We start from the raw sequence: 27583 nt of genomic DNA, 5'->3' as shown, positions 1-27583 counted from the left end.
TGCAGACCTCCTTGTCACTTGGCAGACGGGGCTTTTTCATGGGGGATTTCAATGTGTGTGTGGATTCCTCCCAGTCCACATCGGAGCATTCGGTGATGGATACGCCGGAAAGTCGTATGTGGCAGGCGTTGGCTCTTGACGTCCTTAAGCAAGATCTCTGGTCCTGGCTACACCCGTCTTCTACAGGGTTTACTTTCCATTCTGCCCAGTATGCAACAACATGGTCGCGATTGGATCGTATATATATCATGCAGAATGATGATTTTCTTCCGGAGCTGCTCGAAATAAAAGTGTTGCAGCAATATGCCTTGTCGGACCATTTCCCTCTGCAGCTTGAGCTGCTTGCACAACCCATTGCCCCGTTCAAGCAATTTCTGGAGAGACTCCCTTTGCGTTTCAATTCGTCTTACCTGAAGCATGCAATCTTTCAGGGCTATATGCAGCAATTGATTGACAGATTTCTCTTCAACTTCTCTTCTCAAGGCACTGCGTCATTTGAACGATTGCTCTCTAATGTGCAGCGGGTTGCTCGGCAGTATGGGATCTATCATGCCTCTCTTTGTCGGCAGCGTCGCAAGGCAGCCGAGGACATGCTGGCTTTGGTTCGCTCTCTGCTGGTGGACACTCCGGATGATGCATTTCTGCTCGCGCTGGCCATGCGAGTGGCGGATCTTATTAAAGAATTCCAATTGAAATCATACCAGCAGGCCAAACTGCAACATCTGACAGAGACGTTGCAAGATAATGCATGTCAAACCCATAAGTTCTTTCGAGCTCTCCATGCCTCTCCTGCTAGGGAGAATATGACCAGACTCGAGGATGCAGAAGGTCACCTTATCATGGATCCGTAGACTATTGTGCATATGTGCAGGAATTATTTCCGTGACCTTCTCGGCACCACTTCTCCACCTTCAGATCAAATCACTCGGGCCCGTTCGGGTTTTTATGACCTGGTCCGCAATCAGCTACCGCAGGACATGCAAGCTATTATGGAGTCCGATATTTGTGAGGCAGAGGTTATGGATGTTTTGTTACATTTGCCCAAGGATAAAAGCCCGGGTTGGGATGGTCTCACCAATGAGTTCTTTGAAGCTTTTGCTTCCCAACTGGCGAAACCATTGCAGGCTTTGTTTCAGCAGGTGTGGCAAATCGGGATCATGCCTTCCTCATGGAAAGAAGGCCTTATTAAACTTCTTCCAAAAGTTCCTTCGCCATCTAGGTTGACACAGTGGCGCCCCATTTCCTTGATGGGTTCAATGTACAAAATCTTTTTCAAAATAATGGCGAATCGGCTTCATAAGCATCTCCCGGCCATTGTGCATCCTTTGTAGTATGGTTTCATTAAGGGCCGAAATATTCTGCACAATGTATTGAATGCTTAACTAGCTATTGATTATGCAAGGCATTCTAACCAGGAGGTAGTACTGATTCAACTAGACCTGGAAAAGGCTTTTGACTATCTGGATTGGTCTTTCGTCGCTGAACTTATGTCGGCTATGGGCTTTGGTCCCCGGATGTCTCGTCTAATCTACACCATTAGCGCTGCGGCGTCTTCGCGAGTCATGCTGAATGGAGGTGTTACTGAGCCATTTGTACTTGCCCGCTCTCTCAGACAAGGATGCCCTTTGAGCCCGCTATTCTTTGCCCTCGCGACACATCCAGTTCTTTCCATGTTATCCCATATGGTAGCCTCTTCTCAGTTGGCCGGTCTGTCGCTTCCTTCAGGACAGCACTTCATTAGCCAATCCTTGGCGGATGATACTTTTATGATTTTGCGTGCGGACAAGGACAACCTCAAGCGCGCATTGGATGTTTGGGGCATCTTTGGTAAAGCCTCCGGCCTTCGCATCAATGCGCTCAAATCAGCCATTCTCAGCTGCACGGAGTCGGATTTGCAGTCCTTGGACTGGCAGGGTCTGGTTGTTCCTCGTGGCTCCATTGTCAGGCACCTTGGGTACCCTTTGGGTGTCGACGTTCCACCAAAGCAGCTTCTGCAGTGGATTTCCCAGAAAATGGTGGCTAAGTTTATGTATTGGAAATCTCAAGCCTGGCCCTTCCATATTCGTCTCAAAGTGGCCCAGAGAATTATGTTGCCAATGCTGACATATTTTTTGCCATTGTTGCCCTGGACTACTACGACTCTCAATACTCTTACTCAGTCTCTTCGCTTCATGCTATGGAAGAAGGACTCATTGCATACAGGTATTTCCTGGATTTCTTGGTCGCATGTCTGCACCCCCAAACGCATGGGTGGCGGAGCTATTTTAGATGCCCAAACTCACATGCAGGCACTCCGTTGGTCTCTCTTCCGCGCCATGTGCTCGGATCATCATCCATGGGTCGATATAGCCCGTTATTTCCTTGAGAGCCATGGGCTTCTACATGGCAATACCCAAATCCGGACTTCTTGGTGGCATGTTCTTAATGCTGATTCGAGGTTCTCCAGTTATTCTTCGTCGCTGCTTAATCATTTGGTATGTTCCTGGAAACGAGTCCTTCTAAAGGTTCAGTGGCATCCAGCGGAGGATCGCTTGGCTACGAATTCTTTTCAATTGGAATTATTGGCAGTCTCGCGTTTACTTGCATGGGAAGGCAAAAATGAGCTTAGACCACAATTCAACCGGATGGCTCGTTTGGGCTTGTCTTCGGTCGCGGATGCCACCCTTGCTAGTCGCAATGTGCTTATATCTTTTCGTACAGCCAGGAGGCTTTACAGGATCCCGCGGGGATATAGGCCTTTATGGGAACAGCTTTTGCGGATGCTCCAGAGCAGACAACCCTTTCCTGCCCTTGCTTCAGATCATCCCTGGCAAGATTGGGACCTACAAGGCCGGCTGCCTTTAAGCAAAGCTTCTGCTAATCAAGTTTATCATATTCTGATCAAAGATCAACAATGGTTAGTTACTAAAGCCAATGCTGTATGGGGCTTACGAAAATCCCGGTCCTGGTGGAGGGCCACTGTGATGGAGGGCTGGTTGAACAAGACCCCCTTCAAATGTAAAGTCTTTCTTTGGAGAGTGATGATTGGTGGTCTTCCGCTTGCGTCGGCTCTTTCCAAGCGACGAATCTCCAATGGCAGTTGTTTCTTTTGCACCACTGCTGTGGAATTAGCCCGCCACAGATTTATTTCTTGCCCCGTCGCAAAAAAAGTCTGGTTCTTTTTGTCGGCTATTTGGCAAGGAGCGGTTGGATTCACCCTGCGCCCCTTTGATTGGGTTTTCGGCAGCCCAAATACCCCACTCCTGCATAGCCACATATGAGACTCATGTATCATTTTCTTCGTTATTGGGGCTGTTGGCATAACTGGACCATTAGGAATGCTTTTCTTTTTGACTCCGCCTATAATGTTCAGCGACATATTGCGAGGCTTAAGGGCCTTTTGTATTGGCAGTTGGATCTTCTCCGGCATTCTGATTTGCTCTCTAGGGAGGACTTCCGTCCCTGGCTTATGGCAATTTCATCTGCCCCCTTGCCATAATTTGTAACTTGTAGCACTTAGCCCCTTTTCACATGATGGCTTGGATTGGCGTCATGTATCTTGTAATCGAGTTATCTTGTACTTTTTTTCGTAATTAATACAATTACCTTTTACGAAAAAAAAAGAGAGAGAGAGAGAACAGAAAGTAAGAGATACAGAGAGAATGTTGACGTGATGGTCTGATGTAAATATTTACTACTTAATTCAATTATCTTCAGAAGAGAGAGAGAGAGAGAGAGAGAGAGAGAGAGAGAGAGAGAGAGAGAGAGAGAGAGAGAGAGAGAGAGAGAGAGAGAGAGAGAGAGAGAGAGAATATTAATGTCTCTAAAAGGCCAATGTGGCCTATGAGACCAAAGCAATACATATAATGATGGTGTGTTTCTCATCTGGAATGAGAAAAAAGATGAAAAACATGCCTATAAGATTGAAAAAGAAATGAAGTAGTGTCCTATAAAAGGGGAAACATGTCAGTGATCTGAAAGTGAGAGTAGAGAAAGGAAAACTCTCCATCAATGATATGTCTGTTCTCTAGGGAGGTGTATCTCTGCATGGCTGAGGCGTCTCGGCATCTGTCTCCTGTGGCGCTCAATGATGGCTTTAATTTGTCTGTGGTGTGGATGTCTAGGCCTTCGTCCGGGTGGACGTGGGTGCCTAGACCGGCTAAGTGCCACTGCTCTATCCAAAGGGACACCTACAGAAGATGAGGTCCAATGATGATGTATTCCTGTAGGCTGTGTGGCAGTAGTAGTGGTATCTGCCATACTCTGTCGTGTATCCATGAAAAAGTCAGTGACTGCTCTCTGTCTATGTGAGCCGAGCTGTGGGGGCCTCCTACTCCGTAGAATTGTTGCTCTGCGCCTCTGGAGCTCCAAGAGGAAAAATCCCAAGCATCTCTGATCCTCAAACTGCATGATCCGTCTCAGGGGTCCAAAACCCTCTCGAAACAGACAGTGGTATCTACCTCGTATGTCATAATATACAGTGCATCGGTAGATATAGTGTTCCTGTGTCTCTGGCTCTCTGTCGCATAGTGGGCATATGCATTCTTTTGTCTGTATACCCTCCCATTTGCGTGTCTCAATCCTCAGGTGGTGGGATGAGGTGCGGATCGTGATTGGAAGTTTGTGATACTGGATGATTTTGAGAAAAGGTCTGCTAACGAGATATACCATCAGATGGTGGAGGCCAAGAAATGGGTCACTACAAAGGTGAATAAATTATGGCATATTAGGGATGGCAAAAAGAAGTGGCAGGAAAGATTCCTTCAGCTTTGGAAGTCCAAGGTTCCCTATTAGGGGAAAGTCTTCTTGAGGAGATTGTTGATTGGTGGTCTTCCAACTGGAGAGGTGCTACGTGCTCGGAAGATTTCTGCTGGTCGTCGTGTATTTTGCACTACATGTGATGAAACATTGCTTCATCTTTTTGCCTCTTGTCCAGTTGCGGGACAGGTCTCGTGTTTTATTTCTTGTGTGTGGATCTCGGCTACTCAGCTACGCATAGCAGCCCGTTTATGGACTATGGGAAAGCTGCCCTCCATACCTTCTTTGCATTCTGATTATTCTTGCCTGTTAATTTCCTGAGATGGACTACCTTGTGGCATATCTGGCGTACTCAGAATGCCTTTATTTTTTATTCGGTCTTGGGCATCCATGGTCATGTGGCCCATATCCACGGTTTAGTGCTATGGTAGATTTCTTCTATGATATCAGCTGACCTTGTTCTTCTTGACATTGCTGCCCCTTGGCTGGCTATCGTTCGCTCTACACTAGCAGTGAGATTTTTTTTGTGTTGAAGTCCTGATAGTCTTTCGTCACTTTCTTGGAGGACCTGATGGTTTGATGTAAGAGAATGTAAGAGATTTAGTGAGAATGCTAACCGGATGGTTTGATGTATATATTCTTCGGAGAGAGAGTTCTAAGCCGACCTGATGGTTTGATGTAAAATATTTACTTAATTCAATTGCCTTCATGGGGAGAGAGAGAGAGAGAGAGAGAGAGAGAGAGAGAGAGAGAGAGAGAGAGAGAGAGAGAGAGAGAGAGAGAGAGAGAGAGAGAGAGAGAGAGAGGGAGGGAGGTATCGTCGCCTGAGTGCCTCGCCTTGCCGTCGGCCGTCTGACCTGCGGGTCCTGGTCGCCGTCATTGCCAGTCCGCCCTGCGTGTCGGGGTCCTTGCCATTGCCATCAGACTTGGGCGCTGTCGCCTGTCAGCCGGCTGTCAGCTCGCCACAGGTAACAGATCGCGTGCGACATAACAGTGCCAATTGATTTCTCCTTCGCCTCAGCGAGAGCCAGCATCCAGTGTTCGAGCCTGCGTCCCTGGCTTCTGCTACTTGCGTTCGCGCCTGGCATTCGCTAACTTGTCCTGCGCCTTGCCTTCTTGTGCTCGTGCTGCTTGGCAGACCGGAGGTAACAGCAGCACAACTCTGTCCCTGCTAACATCAGAGGTTGCTGACAGGACATTCTCTTCTTGCACGTGCAATCTAGCCCTGCACACTGAGACAGAGCAGCCCTGCCGTTGTACACAGAGAGAGAGAGAGAGAGAGAGAGAGAGAGAGAGAGAGAGAGAGAGAGAGAGAGAGAGAGAGAGAGAGAGAGAGAGAGAGAGAGAGAGAGAGAGAGAGAGAGAGAGAGAGAGAGAGAGAGAGAGAGAGAGAGAGAGAGAGAGAGAGAGAGAGAGAGAGAGAGAGAGAGAGAGAGAGAGAGAGAGAGAGAGAGAATGAGAGAAGATGGCTGTGGGGAGGTCGCGTCGCCTGTCGCGCCGCCACAGCCTGTCGGTTCCACGTCGTCGCCTGTAGCCGCCGCTTCGCCTTCGTCCGCGTCGTCGTCCGTTGCCCGCCGCCCGCAGGCCTGTCGCCTGTCGCCCGCCCCTGACGATCCGTCGGCCGCAGCTCCCTGGCGCCCAGTCGCGTGTCTCCCACGCCCCGTCGGACGTGACTAAGTCCCCCGCCCCGCTGCTGGTCGGCCCTTCGTCAGCGGTCCCCGCCCTGCTGTCGCTCGCCTGAGTGGCGGGCTCTGCACCAGCGCCTTGCTCGTCTGCCCTCTGCGTTTAGGGCTTCTGCTGGCGAGGCCTCTACCCTGCGCCCTCGATCATCCCGCCATCCTCAGGTCTGCCGCCCTATCCACAGTAGCTTACCCCTGACGCCAGGTGCCCAGCGCCTGTGAAAACCCTAAACCTGACCTTCGTCAGTTAGGCAGTGTCCGGGATCGCGTGCCCGCTGCTCTGTACTCAGAAAGAGACAGCGAGAGAGAGAGTGCCGGTCAGGCCTTCTGTGAGATCAGTTCGTCATACACGATGGCTGTTTTGGATCTGGACTTCCTAGATCAAACGGTGGCAGCACTTGGCCCGGACTCGGATGCTGAGGAACCCGAGGATATGGTTCCGTGTACTGAAGAATTGCCCCCGGGTCCTGACATCCAGCCTGCGGGCAAACGTACCAAGCACACCCCGGAAGAGATAGGCGTTTCTCCGGATCGTTCCTATGCGCAGGTCGCTTTGGATCCGGTGGACTCTCAGGAGGTGGACTGGGAGCATCTGTTGGAATTTGCCAACACTCTGCTTGGTGAATATGTTCAACATAACCAGGAAGCCTTCTCTGCCTCTGCTCCAGACGATGTTCTGGAAGCTACCGTCGAGCCAAAAACTGTCCTACGCTCCTTTTCGGTATTTTATGATCGCGCGGTGATACTCTTCTTCACTGGTCGCATCCCGCTGCTTTCCCGTATTCGCCAATGGCTGCAGAGTCTGCTACAAGGGGAATGTGTTGAAGAAATTTTTGTTGGATCCCAGGGTTTTTTTGAGGTCCTTTTGAAAACAGAGATGCACCGTGCTGCGCTTCTGTCTAAACTGCCTTTGTTTTTTGATCGTCGGTTGGTACATGTGGTTCCATGGCGCCCGATGGCAGACTTCCAGCGCCTCCTGCAACGTGAATGCCCTGTGTGGGTAGAAGTGGAAAATTGTCCGGCTGTTTATTGGCCGCTATTAAAGGACGCTATGGCCGCTGTGGGCACGGTTCTGGTCCCTCCCAGTCTCAGGGCGGTGAATCGCAACCGCTTGTGCATGTTATGGGATACCGCACGGAAACGGCCTGCATGGTTACGCCTCAATTGCTCTGGAATGCATCCGTTACACTTTCGTTTGAAATGGGGCAATTTTGCTGGCCATTGTTTTTCCTGTTGACAGTTGGGGCACTTTATGGCTGAATGCCCCGAGCAACAACACGTTTCGGATGCAGCTCATGTTGCTCCGCCCATGGAAGATATGGTGTGCGATGCCCAGTCGCTGGATCCTACCCACCCGCCCCAAGTTCTGGCCAAAGGTAAACAACAGCTTTCGGGACAGGATTCCCGTGCTACTGATTGGGTTGAAGTCCGTGCCAAAAAAGGCAACAGGATTGGTGCAGGCATGGACAGTACTGGGCCTACTACTTCACACGATTCCATGCGAACAGATATGCGCAGGAAGGAAATGATGTCGTCCGAGCGTTCTGCTCCTGCTATGGTTTCTTCAGTTCCCCGTCATCAGCCCGCCAGAAAAATGTATTCGGATCGTCTCAAGGGTCCACCTGCACAGCTGGCTTTTGATACCAGAGGCAACGTCATTACTCCGTGGGACCGTCGTTACCCACGTTCCAACCCCAAGCAAGCAGATATGCCGTCAACTTCCAAATCTGGCCCTCAGAACTCTTTTGCGGTGTTGGCAGATTTCTTGGACGAGGGAGTCCTCGACATTCTCGCCGACAAAGTCAAGTCGAGGCAAGCTGTGCCTCGTACCTAAGTGTGTTTTGTATACACATGAAAATAGCCACGTGGAACGTGCGAGGAATTTGTTCTCGTCACAAGCAACATGCCATGTGGACTGCATTGTATGAGAATCAGTGGGATGTCCTGTGTGCTGTTGAGCACAAGAGTCACAGTGACGCCGGTAAAGTGGTGGATTGCCATGGCTTTCGTTTGTTCTATGCAGGAACACAGGCCAGGCATTATTCGGGTGTGCTCATGATTGTACATGCCAAATATCAGCCTGTTCTTATTAAAAATGATGTTTATGGCCGCTTTTTGGTGATTGAAATTTTATTCGAAGGGGAAATCCTATGGTTACTTGGCCTCTATGCTCCGAATGATTCGCTATCTCGCCGGGAGCTTTGGCAGACTTTGCAGACCTCCTTGTCACTTGGCAGACGCGGCTTCTTCATGGGGGATTTCAATATGTGTGTTGATTCTTCCCAGTCTACATCGGAGCACTCGGTCATGGATGCACCGGAAAGTCGTATGTGGCACGACTTGGCTCTTGCTGTTCTTAAGCAAGATCTTTGGTCCTGGCTACACCCGTCTTCTCCAGGCTTTACTTTCCATTCGGCCTAGTATGCCACAACATGGTCGCGGTTGGACCGCATATATATCATGCATAATGATGATTTTCTGCCTGAGATGCTCGAAATAAAAGTGTTGCCGCAATATGTCTTGTCGGACCATTTCCCTCTGCAGTTCGAGTTGCTTGCACAACCCATTGCCCCCTTCAAGCAATTTCTGGAGAGACTCCCTTTGCGTTTCAACTCCTCTTACTTAAAGCATACAATTTTTCAGGGCTATATGCAGCAATTGCTTGACAGATTCTCCTTGGAGTTTTCCTCTCAGGGCACTTCATCATTTGACCGATTGCTCTCTAATGTGCAGCGGGTTGCTCGGCAATATGGGATCTATCATGCCTCTCTTTGTCGGCGCCGTAGACAGGCAGCAGAGGACCTGCTGCTTTTGGTTCGCTCCTTGCTAATGGACACTCCGGATGATGCATTTCTGCTTACACTGGCCCTGCGGGTGGCCGATCTTCTTAAAGAATTCCAATTAAAATCATATCAGCAGGCCAAATTGCAACATCTAACAGAGACTTTGCAAGATAGTGCATGTCAGACCCATAAGTTCTTTCGAGCTCTCCATTCCTCTCCTGCTCGAGAGAATTTGACCAGACTCGAGGATGCACAAGGCCACCTTATCCTGGATCCACAGACTATTGTGCATATGTGCAGCAATTATTTTCGTGACCTTCTCGGTTCCGCTTCTCTTCCTTCAGCCCAAATCACTCAGGCCCGTTCGGTCTTCTATGACCTGGTCCGCAATCAGCTACCGCAGGACCTGCAAGCTAATCTGGAGTCAGATATTGGTGAAGCAGAGGTTATGGATGTCTTGTTACACTTGCCCAAAGATAAAAGTCCCGGTTGGGATGGTCTCACCAATGAGTTCTTTGAAGCTTTTGCTACCCAACTGGCAAAACCTTTGCAGGCTTTGTTTCAGCAGGTGTGGGAAACAGGGATCATGCCTCTCTCATGGAAACAAGGACTTATTAAACTGCTTCCAAAAGTTCCTTCGCCATCTAAGTTGACACACTGGCGCCCCATTTCTTTGATGGGTTCCATGTACAAAATCTTTTCCAAAGTAATGGCGAATCGGCTCCATAAGCATCTCCCTGCCCTTGTACACCCTCTCCAGTACGGTTTCATCAAGGGCCGAAATATCTTACACAATGTTTTGAATGCCCAATTGGCCATTGATTATGCCCGGCATTCTAATCAGGAGGTGGTGTTGATTCAACTGGACCTGGAAAAGGCTTTTGACTATCTGGACTGGTCGTTTGTTGCTGACCTTATGTCCGCTATGGGCTTTGGTGCTCGGATGTCTCGTTTGATCTACACCATTAGTGCTGCGGCGTCTTCGCAAGTCATGCTGAACGGAGGTGTTACTGAGCAATTTGTCCTTGCCCGTTCTGTCAGACAGGGGTGTCCTTTGAGCCCTTTATTCTTTGCCCTTGCGACACATCCAGTTCTTTCCATGTTATCACATATGGCCGCCTCTTCCCAGTTGACCGGACTGTCGCTTCCTACAGGACACCATTTCATTAGCCAATCCTTGGCGGATGATACTTTTATGATTTTGCGTGCGGACAAGGATAACCTTCGAAAAGCATTGGATGTTTGGGGTCTCTTTGGCCAGGCGTTAGGCCTTCGTATCAATCCGCTCAAATCAGCCATTCTAAGCTGCACGGAGTCGGATTTGCAGTCCTTGGACTGGCAGGGTCTGGTTGTTCCTCGAGGTTCCATTGTCAGGCATCTTGGATACCCATTGGGTGTTGATATTCCCCCAAAGCAGCTTCTGCAGTGGATTTCTCAGAAGATGGTGGCCAAGTTTATGTATTGGAAGTCTCAGGCCTGGCCTTTTCATGTTCGCCTCAAAGTAGCACAGATAATTATGTTGCCAATGATCACATATTTCTTGCCATTGTTGCCCTGGACTCCTACGACTCTGAATGCTCTCACTCAGTCTATTCGCTTCATGCTCTGGAAGAAGGACTCATTGCATGCAGGCATTTCCTGGATCTCGTGGTCACATGCGTGCACCCCCAAAAGCATGGGTGGCGGAGCTATTTTAGATGCCCAAACTCACATGCAGGCACTCCGTTGGTCCCTTTTCCGCGCCATGTGCTCGGATGATCATCATCCGTGGGTCGCTATTGCCCGTTCTTTCCTTGAGGGTCATGGGCTTCGGCATGGCAATACCCGACTCCGGTGTTCTTGGTGGCACGTTCTTAACGCGGATTCACGGTTTTCCAGTTCTTCTTCATCGCTGCTTACTCATTTGGTGTGTTCCTGGAAACACATCCTTCGAAAGGCTCAGTGGCACCCAACGGAGGATCGTCTGGCTACTAACTCTTTTCAATTGGAATTACTGGCGGTCTCACGTCTACTTTCGTGGGAAGGTAAACACGAGCTTAGACCTCAATTCAACCGGATGGCACGTTTGGGCTTGTCTTCAGTTGCGGATGCCAGCCTTGCCAGGCGCAATGTGCTTATCTCGTTTCGTACTGCTAGGAGGATTTTCCGGATCCCTCGTGGATATAGGCCTTTATGGGAACAGCTCGTGACGGTGCTCCAAAGCAGACAACCCTTTCCTGCTCTTGCTTTGGATCATCCCTGGCAAGATTGGGACCTACAAGGCTGGCTGCCTTTGAGCAAAGCTTCTGCTAATCAAGTATATCACCTCCTGATTAAAGATAATCAATGGCTAGTTACTAAAGCGAATGCTTTATGGGGATTGCGTAAATCCCGCTCGTGGTGGAGGGTCACTGTGATGGAGGGCTGGGTCAACAAGACACCCTTTAAATACAAAGTCTTTCTTTGGCGAGTGATAATTGGGGGTCTTCCGCTTGCTTCGGCCCTTTCCAAGCGCCGAATCTCCAATGGCACCTGTTTCTTTTGCACCACTGCTATGGAATCCGCCCGCCACCGATTTATTTCCTGCCCCGTCGCTAAGAAAGTCTGGTTACTTTTGTCGGCCGTTTGGCGAGGGGTGGTTGGCATCACACTGCGCCCCTTTGATTGGGTTTTGGGCCGGCCCAAATACCCTACTCCCGCACAGCCGCATATGAAGCTCATGTATCACTTTCTTCGATACTGGGGCTGTTGGCATAACTGGACGATTCGGAATGCTTTTCTGTTTGACTCCGCCCATAATGTTCAGCGGCATATTGTGAGGCTTAAGGGCCTCTTGTACTGGCAGTTAGATCTTCTCCATCGTTCTGATTTGCTCTCTACAGAGGATTTCCGTCCTTGGCATATGGCAATTTCCTCCGCATCCTTGCCATGAAATTGTAACTTGTAGTACTTAGCACCTCTTCACATGATGACTTGTATTGTCGTCATGTATCTTGTAATCCAGTAATCTTGTATTTTTTTCGTAATTAAAACAATTACCCTTTACGAAAAAAAAGAGAGAGAGAGAGAGGAACAAAAATCTGCATTGAAGAGAGAGAGAGACTGCTGAGAGCGAGCGATGGCGGGGAGACGGACGGCGACCCTTCTGCTGCGGCGGACTGACTCGCCGCCCTCTGCATGTTGACCTGCCTCGTTGCTGCACCGCCCGTCTGACCTGTCCGACCCATCGCGGGACCTGCCATCCGACCTGCACGTCGTCCTTTCCGCTATCAGACCCACCCTCGCGTGTCTGCCCTTGCCTGTCAGACGCTGCCCTCGCCTACCAGTCGCCGCCATTGCCTGTCAGACGCCGCTCGCGCTTGTTAGCCGTTGCTCTCGTCTGTCAGGCGCCGCCGTCGCGCCAGTCAGCCGCCGTGGTGCTCGCCCCAGGTAACACCTCGTCTGTGGCAGTGTCTTGCAGGGTGCACAGATCTTTTCTTCCTCTCAGCGAGAGGTAGCATCCACTGTTCAAGCTTGAGCCTGTGCTCCTGGGTTCTGCGACTTGCGCACGGAGACAGAGCAGCCCTGCCTTTACACAGACACACACACACACACACACACACAGAGAGAGAGAGAGAGAGAGAGAGAGAGAGAGAGAGAGAGAGAGAGAGAGAGAGAGAGAGAGAGAGAGAGAGAGAGAGAGAGAGAGAGAGAGAGAGAGAGAGAGAGAGAGAGAGAGAGAGAGAGAGAGAGAGAGAGAGAGAGAGAGAGAGAGAGAGAGAGAGAGAGAACCTGAGACGTCGGCTGGCCTGTGACCTGGCTGACCTGCCCCGGGGAGCTGCGGCGTTGCCCTTGGTTGCGCGCCCTGATAGAGAGAGAGAGGAGAGTAGTATGGCTGGCCTGGATATGGATTTAATCAACCGGACAGTGGCAGCCCTTGAACCTGATTTTGATACAGAGGAGCTGGAGGATATGGTGCCGTGCACGGAGGAGATGCCTTTTGGTTCTGACCTGCCACCTGTGGGCAAACGCTCCAAGCATACTTCTGACGAGACAATGGGCCCTCAGGAACGTTCCTATGCGCAGGTTGCCTTTGATCCTGTGGATTCGCAGGAGGTTGACTGGAAGCATTTGCTGGACTTTGCCAATACTCTGCTGGGCGATTATGTCCAGCATAATCATGAAGCTTTTTCTGACTCGGGAACTGATGAAGTGTTGGAAGCCACGGTGGATCAGAAATCAGTCTTGCGGTCCTTTTCGGTGTTTTATGACCGTGCAGTTATACTTTTCTTCATTGGCAGGATCCCAGTGCTTTCCCATGTTCGCCAGTGGTGGCTGTACCATTTATTACAAGGGGAGTGTGTTGACGAGATCTTTCTTGGACCCCGCGGCTTTTATGAGGTGCTGCTTAAATCAGAGACACATCGGGCTAAGCTCCTGTCCAAGTTGCCATTATTCTTTGATCGTCGCTTGGTCCATGCTGTGCCATGGCGCTCTATGGCAGACTTTCAACGCCTGCTTCAACGAGAATGCCCGGTCTGGGTGGAAGTGGAAAATTGTCTGGCGGTCTATTGGCCATTGTTAAAGGATGCGATGGCAGTTGTGGGAACGGTGCTGGTTCCCCCAAGCCTAAGGGCTATGAATCGAAACCGTTTATGCATGTTATGGGACACGGCCAGGAAAAGGCCTACGTGGCTTCGCCTCAATTGCTCTGGCATGCATCCTTTGCACTTTCGCTTGAAATGGGGCAACTTTGCAGGACATTGCTTTTCATGTGGTAAATTGGGGCATTTTATGGCCGAATGCCCAAAGAGACAACCATCTTCCGATGAGGCGCATGTTGTGCTGCCTAAGGATGACATGGTGCTTGATGCTCCGGCATAGGAGGCCCCCTAGCCATCTAATGTTGTGGATAAAGGTAAACAATAGGTCCTGCATTTGGATTCTTGTAGCAATGATTGGTTCGAGGCACGTCCAAAAAAAGGTAAAAAGTTGGATATAGGCCTGGCGGATTTTGGGCCTAATGCTTCACAGGATTCCGTGTGCACGTATATGCACAGGAAAGAAATGTTCTCTTCGTAGCATGCTGCGCGCACTATGGTTCCTTCAGCCCCCCGTAATCAGTCTACAAGGAAAGTCTATGCAAACGGTCCAAAGGGCCCACCTGCTAAGCTGGCATTTGATAGTAGAGGTAATGTGATTATACCTTGGGATCGTCGTTATCCCCGTTCCACTTCGAAGGCAGTGGATATTCCATCTAGCTCTAAAGCAGGCGGCCAGAATTCTTTTGCAGTGTTAACTAAGTTTTTGGATGAGGGTGTCTTGGACGCTCTCGCAGAAAAGGTGAAATCGAGGCAACAGGTGTCTCCTTCCTAATTCTCTTTTTTTGAAGATAGCCACGTGGAATGTGCGAGGCATTTGCTCTCGTCATAAGCAACATGCCATGTGGACTATCTTGTATGAGAACCAGTGGGACGTCTTGTGTGCGGTTGAGCACAAGAGTCACGGTGAAGCAGGAAAAGTTGTGGATTGCCATGGATTCCGCTTATTTTATGCAGTGACACATGCTATGCACTATTCAGGTGTGCTTATGATTGTCCATGAGAAATACCAGCCTGCTCTTATTAAAAATGATATATAGGGCCGCTTTCTGGTAATTGAAGTCTTATTTGAAGGAGAGATTTTATGGTTGCTGGGCCTCTATGCTCCGAATGACGCCGCATCCCAACGGGATCTTTGGACGACTTTGCAGAGCTCCATGACACTTGGCAGAAGGGGTTTTTTGATGGGAGACTTCAACATGTGTGTTGACTCTTCTCAGTCCACTTCAGGGCATTTGGTAATGGATGCTCCGGAAAGCCAGGTGTGGAATGCCTTCGCTCCTCATGTACTTAAGCAAGATCTCTGGTCTTGGCTCCACCACCCTTCTTCACGGTTTACTTTTCATTCCGCACGATATGCAACTACTTGGTCGCGGTTGGACCGAATGTATATCATGTAGGGGGATGATTTTCTTCCCGAGATGCTGGAAATGAAAGTCTTGCAGCAATATGCATTGTCGGACCATTTCCGCCTCCAGCTTGAGATGCTTGCACAACCTATTGCACCTTTTATTCAGTTCCTGGATAGACTCCCTTTACGTTTCAACTCGTCTTATTTGAAGCATCCAATCTTTCAGGGCTATATGCAGCAATTGATTGAGAGGTTTCCTCATTGCTTGTATGCATCATCCCCGTTTTTTAGTTGTGTTTTTTGTTGTTCGACACACAAAGGCTGCTTGTGTTTTCAGGATCCATTTTGGAGTACAACACACTCTCTAGCTCATAACCGTTGCTTTGACCCCAAAGATATGAAAGTTTGAGATTTAGTATTCATTGCATAGTGTGTTTGCTGCATGAGCATTGCATATTTAGTAGTCATCCACTTCATTATTCGTTGTGTTCACTGTCTTTGAGTTACCCTAACCCTAACTATGTTCTATGTTTATCAGTCGTCCACTTCATTATTCATTGTGTTCACTATCTGTGAGTTACCCTAACCCTAACTGCGTTCTATGATAATTGTGTTTTATGTTTATTAGTCTATGCTTTGTTAGACAATTGGTTTTGTGTTTTCTACATTTAGAGCATCTCTTCATAGCGTAGGGATCAAATGGGCAGTTGTTAGAGGAGCTTGATGAGGTAGTTGATTTGTTAAAGGTGGCCCTATGGTTAAGCAGACAGACATGCTAAGAGGTGGTGTTATTGTTCTTGCTAATGGAGGACCATGGCATCCTAGTAATCCCTTGGATTTTTGAGCAAATCTGAGCTACAATGCTTGATTTAGGCTTGGCAATCAATTTATGTGGAACCTCACTAGATTGCTCCAGCAACCATTGAGGAGAAGATAAAGCATCCTTTTCTCTTCAATGTGTTACTCAAGATAGAGGGCGGCCACACCATAAAAGAGAGGACACACTTATCTTGGGGGAGGTTCTTTTCATGGGGATAGCTTCTTAAGCGGGGGAGTTGTTTACCTCTCCATTGCTACTAGCTCAGTCATAGAGACAAAGGCTTTGCGGCATCAGAGGGGCTAGAGACATGATGGAGAGCATTAAGGAGGTAGTCCCCCCAAAGTGGGGGATTGATACAAATACCTCCTAGACATGGGTTGGTCTCTTCACTAGAGAAGACATCCTTCTTGCAATGGTTGCTACCACTAGAGAGAGTGTTTACTTTTTTGATACATGAGAATGGCGAACTAAGGAGAGAGGAGATGGGTAAGTCAGAGATTACAGGATGGTCTTGGCAAAGGATTAGGGCTAGGATTTCCTATTTAGTCTTGCACCATGCAACTTGCGCATGATGAATGGTTGAAGGTATTGGACATATAGGAGATGGTCTCTTGACAGATTAGAATGTGACCATGCAAAGTGGTTTGGAGAGATTCATTTGTAGAGGCACCCAAGGATGTCTCCTTTGGATACCCCATGAAGATTGGAGAGTAGGATATAGATGAGTGGAATTAAAGTGATGCTTGTGGTGACTCGAATGGCTCATGGTGTGAGGTAGCCTTTCCTTGCTCGATTTTGGAGGAGATTGGAAGATAGATTTAGACCCAGCAATATTTCACTCTTTCTAGGTTAGTAGTGCACACCAGCTTGGCACTTGGCAATTGGCTTGGTTATGACATAGATCCAAATACCTGTTAGATGCAAGGATTCAGAAGAGATGCAGAGACACCCCATATGGGATGGAAGATCCCTTAGGATGGTGTTTCATGGCTCAGCACAGTCTATGATTGTGACATGGGAGACGTTTGCATACGTCACAGACAGAGGCTTAGCCTATGGATATGAGGAAACTCATATGTATCTTATTTTGGATCAGCTCTCAAGCATGATTGCCATGGGCCACACCATACTTTTCAGAGTGAGTGTGGTCTCATGGGCACTGCCAGATGGGAGCTCATAGCCAGCATCATTGCTTGGTACATTTGGGCTGCCAAGTTGTAGTCATGCCATAGATCTATCGGACATATGTGCTGTGGAGATTCTTTCCAAGATTTTGACAGAGATTGTTGATACTCTGCCATGGAGATGGGATAGGATATAGGGTGGTTTTGAGACTATGAGGAGAGGTATGCTTTTTTCTCAGACCTTAGATTTTGGCACTTTCTTTCACTCTCAGCCACTCATGGTTTGTCATTGAGACCACCTGATTTGTTATTACTCATGCCATGTAATACACTTTCACTTTGTTGTGGATTTGTTCTTTTGAAAGTCCCTTACAGAGTTATTGTTGTGCTTGCCTTGGGATAGTTTGTCCCAAGGGCATTTATTATTAGAATTTTATTTTCTATGGAAAAAAGGGATTAGCATGAATGTAGTTTGATAAACTCAAAAATCAAGTGGGGGTTGTCATGCATCCAGAATATGCAACACAATCAGAGCATCATGATGCTAACCATGAAAGGTTCTCTTTTATCAATAGTTGTGGCCTAGAAGAATTGTTGGTTCTCTTTTAATGACAACTTTGTGAAACTTCACTGAATTTTGATCATATTCTAGCTTGGAATCAGCCAGGTGGATGAAGATGACAAGACAAGGCTTACTACAGAGCTTGATGCATGTCAAAAACAATGCAGTATACTTTTATCAAAGCTTGAGGCCAAGGTTTGCAAGTTTTTTTTCTTCTTTTTAAAGTTTGAAATTGATGAAGTAAACACATTCCTTGTTCTGTAGATTTCATGTTCTGCAATCAACCTTGTAATAAATTTTCAGTTGGTGCTGTGTTACCAACAACCTATTTTTCTAATGATTTGCCGGAAGTGTAATTTAGCATTTGCAGACTGTGTGTTACAAGGATGTGCAAAGATTGCAAGACAAAGTGAACCAACTACAGGTCCTTTTTTCCATGCTGAACCCCTTTAGCAGGCACCCCTAACATTATGTTTATGCCTAATAACTGATGTTCCAAGTCTGGAAGAATATATGGTGGTTATTTAAAGGGCATAGTTTGTTAATATTGAAGCCATGCCTATGAAAGAAAGATCTATATGAAAGCACTAAATAGTTCTGGGTTCAATACCATGCAGGGTGCTTTGAAGTTAGAGAAGGATAATCAAAAGAAATGTGTTGCAAATTTGATAAAAGAGAAACTTGCTTTGTCAGAGCAGGTGAGACGAGGTGACTGAACTCTCCTTTCTGTTGTAAAGACTACTGAAATTGAATAATAATCATGTACAAGAAGCTGTCTAGTCAGCATGCGAAAGCCATATTCACCATTGCCGAAAACAAATCCCAAAAAAAGTCAGTAAGCGTGATAGAAAGAAAATAAAATTCTTTTTGAATCCCTTGAACACTAAGAGTATCTTGCATCATCATGCATGAGCTGTGATCAAAGATATGGGAATAATCTCTAACCATGGAACAATCACATTGTAGATGACAACCCCTTGCTGATATCATAGAAGCCACCACAGTAAACCTCTAATGCAACCAATATGACCATAAATTTCGTTGACAGAGATAGAGGGCAATGCATTTCTAGTAATGAGATGTGCCAAAGTCCAATCCAATGGAAGAAATGCAACTAATGAGAATGTTGCACTGCAATGTGCAAGTTTGGGGTAATCTTTTCAAGACCCATGCGCAATTAGTAGATCTTTGGGATGCCATTGAAGTCCAAACCTTTGAAACCAAATCCCAAATCTGTCTAGCATCTGAATAGGAAAGAAAAAGATGAGATGTAGTTCCCACATGTGTAAGGTATTATTGCCTCTTTTGTGAGGGCTTTGGATTCCTCCACTGTGTAATGGAGTACAAGGACCAAAGATGTCTAGATGTCTAGGGCTTTTCTTTTTTGAGCTTTAGAGGTGCTGCACAACATTGCTACGAGACAGGAAACCAGCTCACCCAGTGGGACCTAGGCAAAGAGCAATGACGGATTTCTTCGATAAATCAAACCCCACCTGCACTACTAGTTCAGTAGATATAGATTCATCCCGCTAGCCTTCACCTACCCTATGCTGCAAAGTCACACTAGATAGGGTCATTGCACTTTGCCGAGCACGGTGACAACCACCTCATCAATGACTGAGGGATCCATACCATAGCTAGATCAGAGCTGTCATGAGGACATGAAATTTTATTGCTTTGATTAGCATTTGATTAAAAGTTAATCAAATGTGCTAATGTGACTTGCATGTGTGAGGTTCAAGTCATTTATTTCATAGTGTGGGACCTAGGATCTTAAGATATTAGTAGTTGCCAAAGGCAAAAGTTATAATACTAGGTGGTACCGGTGTCAGATTTTGGCCTAGACTAATTTATTGGCCACTAATGTAATGTCAATGGTGGCATTAGAGACTAGGTATTAATCAATTAATTAATGTTGTTCTAAGGGCTAATAATTGCTTAGGGATACTTAGAAGACAAATTGGCCTAGCCAACTGGTGGTCCTAAGCTATAGGTGAGACTCGGGTAAGTTACTGATGGATATATGTGTGCATCACGTGGGTTTAAAATAAGGTATTTTTAAAATACAATTTTAATACATTTTTTACATACAAAAGGGTGTAATATAAAGGGGTTATCCATAGGGTATTCAAGGTATAGTGAGATTGATGACCAGCAAGAGGAAGAGGAATTCAATGACCAGTTAAAAGATCATCTTAGGGTGGTAGCTGAAATGTTCATGCAATTGGCAAATGATCCTCAGTTCATGTGCTTTTTGAACCCCTTAAAGGAGGGTAGTAAAGGCAACTTCAGGACAGCAAGATGCATCGAATGAAGAGCCAATACAGTAGCATGATGTTCCAAACATGGGTGATGAGCATAAGCAAATGATGCTAGTGGGGCAATTGATGCATATGCAAGGCCAACTTGGAATTGGCAATTCGATGCTTTTTGGACAATAGGACATGCATGCAATTATGGGGCAGCTAGCTTACTTTGGTAGTGGCACTAGTCTGTATGCTATGGTGGGTCAAGGACAACATATGGGGATGTATGGCATAACTTCTTATGATGTGCAACAACCAATGTGCGGTGTGCAAGGCCCAATGTATTTGGGTATGACTGGTAATATGCATAACCCCATGTATAGCAATGTTGGCATGATGCCGGGGCTTAAAGTGGCAAGTTTGGCAACGCATATATGCATCATACTATGTTTGGGACTTAAGGTATTAACATTGGTTATGCAAATGTTCCGTATAGTGTTCATCATGAGCAAAAATATAGATACTAATGCATGCAATGTATGGAAAATTGTATCTTGATATGGTTGGTAGTATGCAAATTCCCATGCATAGTCACATTGCAATGGTCCAAGGTGTGCAAACAAGAATGTTTCCTAATGCATCTGGTGCTCCTATCATGGCAAGCACACATCAAGGGCTAGTCAACTGGATGTAATGTTGCATATTAGTTAAGTTAGAATTGTAGCAATATGAACGTGTAAAGCATTGCAATGCTTAAGAAGGAAAAAGGCCTTTTCGAGGCAAGTAAAGTAACAGGTGTGGTTTTCATGTGCTTCTTAGGTGAAGTTTTAGTATTGTTTCACCTATGATGGATGCAATGGATGGAGGAGGGTAACTTGGCAGATCATCCTCAATGATGCACTTTACCTTGATATGTTTTAGTTAGATCCAATTTTGGATTGAGCTCTTTTAGGTTCAACAGAGCATAGAAGGTCAAGAATCTTGCCTGACGCTCAAGGGGAAGGTTGCACCTTTACTTTCCTAGTGATGGACAACTCAGTTATATAGTGGATCTTGGATGCACTTGGTATGCATTCAACGTACTGGGTTGACAGTATGTTTGCTATAAGGTCACTACTCAATGTACTAGTAACTATGAGTGTTGGGTTTGACTCACGCCTACGCTCATAGAGGAGTGTTGGTGATCCGTAGTAGGACACTGGGGCACTTTTTACTCTCCTTGTGAGAGGTTTTTTTTCCCAGTTACTTTATCTTCTATTTTTTTGTGTTTATGTTACAGAGTTTGGTCACTTATTGTGTTTTACACCTTTCAGGTGTGAACGCACATTAACAACCCTAAGGTTTAAGGGTTTTACTTTGTACTTTCATTATACTCTTGGTATTTGCATTGGAAGTCGAGCTGTGTCTTCACTCTCTCATTCTCCATTGTCAGCTGTCTACTCTGAGCTAAGAGCTGAGAGCTTCGATCCTCACACTCACATTTGGTATCAGAGTAGTGGGCTAGCTCTAGCTTTAGCTCGTCCGTTTGCAACCTCACCACTGGCCATTGCTGCTTCTGCCACTAGCTCAACCTTTAGTCTAGTGCCAACCCTCTATGGCATTGCTTGAGACAGCCGCCCTGGTCTAGTCCTACTCCCCTTGTAGGCCCGCCACCTGTAGCGCCTCCTTCACCAGCGCTTGTCAGCCCCACTAACCACTAGCTGCACCTACCTTACCTCTTGGTCAACACCACCTACAACGCTTGTTCTACTAGCTCCGCCTTCGCCTATAGCAAGTCTGTCTCTAGTTGTCCCTACACCAACACCAGTGCGAGTGCCTGTTAGCTTGCCTTGGTCCAATGGCACCGCCCAGCAGCCACCAGCGCCACCTAAGCACCACCATTTGGACAACCGGATCGTCTCTACCTACCCACTTTTGATTGTCCCTCTGCTAGCTCCTCTAGGCCTAGCAGCTGTCACAACCAACATTAGAGGTAAAGAATCCATTTATTCATTTTCTAATTCAAAAAACTAAATCACAGCAGAGGGATTTTTCTCGGGCAGTCTATTTTTTCTCTTGGATGTGTCACAATATCAAAGGCTTTGCAGAGGTTCACAAAAGAACAATAGATTTTTTGCCTCTGTGATTGTCTCTTCTCAATCAAGGTCCTTAGCGTGAATATAAGGTCTAGCCTATTGTATCCGTGGCGGAAACCAACTTGTCCTGTAGACCGTATTGTCTTTGTTTCAGCCCATCAACTCAACTCATGCTCCACAATAGAGGCATATATCTTTGCTAGCATATGGCCAATCATAATAGTGCGGTAGAGAGCAAGGAGAGGCTGTTCATGTGATTTGCAGTGAGGATGGATCAATCCTACATCGTGTGACATGAGTTTGGAGCTCTCCAAGAGTAGGTGACAGCAACTCAAGGTCCTTTTGATGTAGATGACAGCATATAGGAGAAGGCAACAATCTTGTTGGTGGTCCTAAGCTTAGGTGATAGCTTCCATGGCTGTTTGAGTAGGCAGCAGTAGCTTTTCAGCATTTCTCACAATGAAATTGTGAAATTTCTCTCTCTTCAACATTCTCTCTCATCCCCCAGTCATCTCTCAAGTTCTGTTAGCATTTTCTAGTAGCTTGAGCCATTAGAGGAAGAGATTTCAGTCAATCTCTGTTGTAAACCCTAATTTATAGTAGAAATTAGGGTTAGACGGCCACCTCAGGATACATGCTCAAAACTTACGGCCTAGGACTTGAATTCCAATAGCTGAAATTGAGGAATTTCAGGGAGATTCAGGAGGCCAGCTAGCCCATATTAGATTTGGGGCTGAATTTGTTTTTCAAGGAGCAAGGTGAAGGCCATTCCCCAAGTAAATAAAGGCAAATTGATTTGAAAGCTTGCTGATTATTTGTGGTAGCAAGGGGCATTTGGTTCAGCGGAGGAGATAAAGGAATCTCAATTGTACGCTATCTAATTGCAATATAATTTAAAGAAATACCGAAAGAGGTGCTAGTTTTGGGGCCAATAGGGTGTCCAATGTCCAAGATTATATGGTAAAATGTGCATTTTAGTTTGGTGAATTTGTTAATTACTGTAATTAAGTGCTTAATCAGGTTATTTACCACCCTATCCAATGAGGAAGTCTAGTTTTAAGAGCCATCATTGCAAGACATAGGAGACTCACCTCTTGACACATTAGTAGAGAAGACTTGGACACCATCATTGCGAGACATAGGAGACTCACCCCTCGACACATTAGTAGTGCAGACTTGGACCACATCATAGTTGGGATCATGTGTTGGCCTTCAGATTTAGAGAGGAGCTACTATAGCTACGTATTTTGTACATATAATTTTTAAGACAGAGAGATCTTTAGATGTTAGCCTTATACTAGGATGCATTTTTATTTTAGTTTCGTGATGAGATGACATTGGACATGGATGTAGTTTTTTTTGTCTTATAGACCATATTGGCCTTTTGCAAACATTAATATATCTTTCTTTTTTGCTTTTTTCTTTCTCTCTTTCATAGAGGTTGTTGAAGTTAAAAAAAGAAGTACAAGATGCCATCTTGCCAACAAACGAAAGTATTATTTACCATAAGAAAACAAAACCCAAAAGTATAATAGTCTAAAAGAGAACTCTTGAAGCCTGTGAATAGTAAGAGTATCTTGCATCGTCATGCATGAGTAGTGATTGAAGTTGTCCAGTAATCTCTAACCATGAAGCAGCCACATCGCAGATAGCAACCTACGACTATAAGCCTCTAATCTGACCAAAATGACCAAGAATTCCATAGGCTTCAAAGTTGAAGATTAAAGCATTTCTAGTATGCTAGATGTGCCAAAGTCTAATCCAATACAAGAAATGAAATAAATGAAAATGCTGTGGGTGCAATGTGTCAATTTGGATAAAACTTCCCCAGACCCTTGTGTGATTGGTAATATTTTGGGATGTTCTTTGAGTTTAAACCCTACAAACAATATCCCAAATCTGTCTAGCAGCCACATAGGAAACAAGGCATAAGGGTCACCAGCAATCTTGCATCAAAAATCCTATCACTTGTAATGAGGCCTCCAATAGCACTTCTTGAGACAAAAACCTTGCTTGATATGTGATCATTGAGAACTATAGTTGTAGCAATCTGTCCTGCCATTTTGTATGGCCATCTCTACATGACCACACCTTGTTAGTTTTTCCATAACCGATATTTTATTCTCTATCATCTTATGGTGTATCACATTTGCTGAAAGCTGCAAAACATCATCAATATGGGTGAAACTCTAATCTCAATGAGAGTTCTCAAAAATTAGGAAGAGGATTATGCTGCTTAGTTTTCTTCTCCAACCTAGACCGCACAAAGTTGTGATTTTTGGGTATGTGGGTCCCTAAATTCATACGGACGTCTAGTATTTGGTCAATTGATCCTTAGGGTGAGAACCCTAGATCGTTCTTGCACGGTGTTTAAATAATCCTAACATTTCGTAAATATGGGTAGGACCTTTGAGATCGGAAGTCTTAAATCGGCATCCCAAGTGCGATCTAGACAGAATTTTATGGTAAAAAGAATAAAGCATCATTGGTGAGGAATAAAAGAATCTCCCACCATCTTTAGATATACTTGTGCCATTCTATTCACCTTCTTTTTGAACTATGATTTTTTTGGCCAATAGAACAATCTACAAACAGCCACCAACACTTCAGCTCATAATGAATTGGCATTTTGTTTGGACTCTAGTGGGCGCCAATGAGTAAACCACAATAGGTCTTGCCTGTAAAGAAAAATACCCTAACACAGAAAATGAACAGAAACCGTACAACAAAGCACAAACTGATAAAAAGAACACAATTAGAGTTAGGGTTAAGTAACTCAGAGACAATGAACATAGTGAATAAATGAAATGATATGACTACTAATAATACGATGCTCATGCAGCAAACACACTATGCAGTGAATGAATATTGAACCTCGAACTCCTGTATCTCTAGGATCAGGGCAGGGGTAATGAGCTGGAGAGTGTGTCGTACTCCGAACGGATCCCGAATCGCAGCAAGGCAGCCTTGGATCTGATATGCAGACAGCAGTGAGGAGAGAGAAATACTAAAAACGGAGCCTGCAGGAGAGAGAAAGACTGAAAACGCAGGCAGGACAGTCTGCAGGAGAGAGAAATATTGCAGCGACTGCAGACAGGAGAGAGAAAACTGCCAGGGCGGCAACTGGAGTCTGCAAACGCAGCAGTTTGCTGGCGTGGCAGGTTGTACGACAGCAGTGCAGATGAACAGCAGTTAGTCGCCAGGCAAAAATAGCAACAATCAGTCTGTGAAGGGTTGGAAACATGCACCAGACTGTAGGGAACAGTGATGGACAACAAGGGCTGAGATGTGCTCCGCGACTGGGGTGTGGGCAGCAAGCTGGTAACACCTGAAACCTACAAAAACGAGATTGTAAAAGAGTGGAGGGCTGGCTGCCAATTTATAGAAAATTAGGGTTCTAGGTCCTCTTTCACTTAACTTTCTCGATCCGCTTCCTGTTTTAGGGTTTTAGCTAAAATAAGCCTAAAATAAGCATGTTTTGGCTAAAATAAGCCTAAAATAAGGATGTTTTGGGGCTGTTTAAGTGGCTAAGTGCATTTCTTAGCACAATACCTCCTCTCAAGCCCAAAATAGGGCGAGAAAAGTAGGCCAGCCTAAATTTTGATTTACCCCAAGAGGCATCCCACCCCAAAGCAGCTAGGGCATCGGATAAAAGGTGCGTGTCAGCTGCCCAGTGGCCTACCAAGACTACAAAGCCGATGGATATCTTACCAAGGGAGTCCAAGTGATCACCCCAGAGAGGTCAGGGCATCGGACCAAGGGTGCTCGTCGGCTGCCCAAGGACCTACCAAGGTCTACAAAGGCAGATGGAATCAACAATGGACTTGTTTGTTTTTGTTTCTTTGTTTTTTTTTCAAAAGTGTTTTGGAAAAGATAAAGAGAGTTTTAAACCCAAGTTATTCACAAAACTAGCAAGCCAATCCCTTGCACTGACCAGGATAAGTGCCTAAGGATGATAAAAGTGAGTGTATGTGCCAATCATGTGTTGAATATATGAGAGGCAAAAAAAACGGTGGGCTTAGCAAGACAAGCAAAGCAAGCAAGCAAGCAAGGGTAGGGAAACTGCCTTTAGGAGAATTGCCATGTGTTATGCTATGAATATGGTGGATCCCAGAGTCGACCACTCCAAAAGATCGAAAATGGATAAATGCGCACAAATGCATGTTGATATAAACAAAATTGCATAGGGTAATACAAAGGGAGATGCAAGATGTTATGCTCATGCAATATGCTATGCAACGGTGCTACTGGGACAGTGCCCTCGTAGGGGAAGTGTTCACTTGTCCAAGTGTCCTTTTACAATCAGGTCATCCTGATAGTGCGGATGAAGTTACAAATGCCCATAATACAATACAAAAGAATAAGTGAATGTAATAACTTGCTCTCTCGAAAAGTGAAAGTGGACTTTCACATGTCGTGTCCGTGGTGTGATGATCGGATTGCCCGCAAGGGCAATGGCACTCTGGTTGTCGCAGTAGACAATTGTGGGAGAGTCACATGGAAAATGAAGCGCCGCTAGTAAATTTCTTAGATAGATGGCCTTGGTGGTGCCATCGAAGAGAGCTCGGTACTCAGCCTTGGCTGTGGAATCCGCCACTGTCTCTTGCTTACGGCTGGACCAAGAAATGGGAGCCGTGCCCAAGGTAAAGAGGTAGCCGCCATGGGAACGCCGGGTGTCAGGATCTCCTGCCCAATCAGAATCAGTGTACCCCTGCAAACATAAACCAGAACCATATGTCAAGCCATAAGAAAAAGTACACCGCAAATAACACAACAAATGAAGACATCCAATCCAATGTGACATCCTAGGTGCTGTGAAATAGTGACTGAGCATGCTAACTGAGTAAGCTAAATCTGGCCTAGTGTGAATTAACCAAAGAAGTTTTCCTACAACAAAACGATAGGTGTGTGCATCGAAGGGCTTTCCTAGGGTATCCTTTGACAAGTGGACGATAGGATCAATAGGCGTGGCCACTGGCCATGTCTGATCCGAAGTGTACTGTTCCACAAGCTGAAGTACGTACTTCTGCTGTGACACAAAAATACATCCTCTAGAACGAACTATCTCCATCCCCAAAAAATAAGATAACAAACCAAGGTCTGTCATTTCAAATGTAGCTTTAAGCTTAGCCTTAATTTTCGCTATGGCAGCAGAATCTAAACCTGTGATGAGTAAGTGATCAACATATAGCAGGATATAGCTAACCCCCTATGGAGTGGATCGAACATATAAGTTCGGGTCATAAGGGATAGAATGGTATCCATGAGTCTGTAAGAACTCATCCATTGTATGGAACCAAGACCGTGGCAGTTGCTTCAGCCCATAAAGAGCTTTCTGCAAGCGGAATACCATATCCCTAGGGTTCCCTGAGGGAAAGCCCGGTGGCTGCTCCACATAGACTTCCTCCTCCAAGTATCCGTTCAGGAAGGCACTCTTGACATCCATCTGATGTATCGGCCAGCCGTGGTGAGCGGCGAGCGCGAGTAGCAATCGAAAGGAAGTCAACCGTGCAGTAGGGGCAAAGGTCTCTTCATAATCCATGCCGTGCTTCTGTCGAAACCCTTGCACTACAAGGCGAGCCTTGTACTTGTCTAAAGTCCCATTAGCTTTTAGCTTTGTCCGAAAAATCCACTTTGCCCCGATGGC

At 46.2% G+C, this 27583-nt stretch overlaps 1 protein-coding gene across 4 annotated transcripts in view; it reads left to right on the top strand.

Moving 5' to 3' along the window:
* LOC148011567 (uncharacterized) overlaps positions 1-27583 on the top strand; it is a 216135-nt gene that overhangs the window by 101987 nt on the left and 86565 nt on the right. For 3 of the 4 annotated variants that reach the window (XM_087670065.1, XM_087670067.1, XM_087670064.1), the window contains exons 6-8: positions 17717-17810; positions 17977-18039; positions 18233-18313. In XM_087670065.1, coding sequence (XP_087526191.1) covers positions 17717-17810; positions 17977-18039; positions 18233-18313 — 238 coding nt within the window. The remainder of the gene's footprint in view (positions 1-17716; positions 17811-17976; positions 18040-18232; positions 18314-27583) is intronic. The other variant, XM_087670066.1, reaches the window with a different exon arrangement.

Source organism: Lygodium microphyllum, chromosome 28 (genome assembly GCF_053477565.2).
Source record: "Lygodium microphyllum isolate KBCC chromosome 28, Lygodium_microphyllum_v1.1.10, whole genome shotgun sequence".
Lineage (NCBI taxonomy): Eukaryota > Viridiplantae > Streptophyta > Polypodiopsida > Schizaeales > Lygodiaceae > Lygodium > Lygodium microphyllum.
The sequence above is the reverse complement of the archived record's forward strand: the minus strand, read 5'-3'. Positions and strand labels throughout refer to the sequence as shown.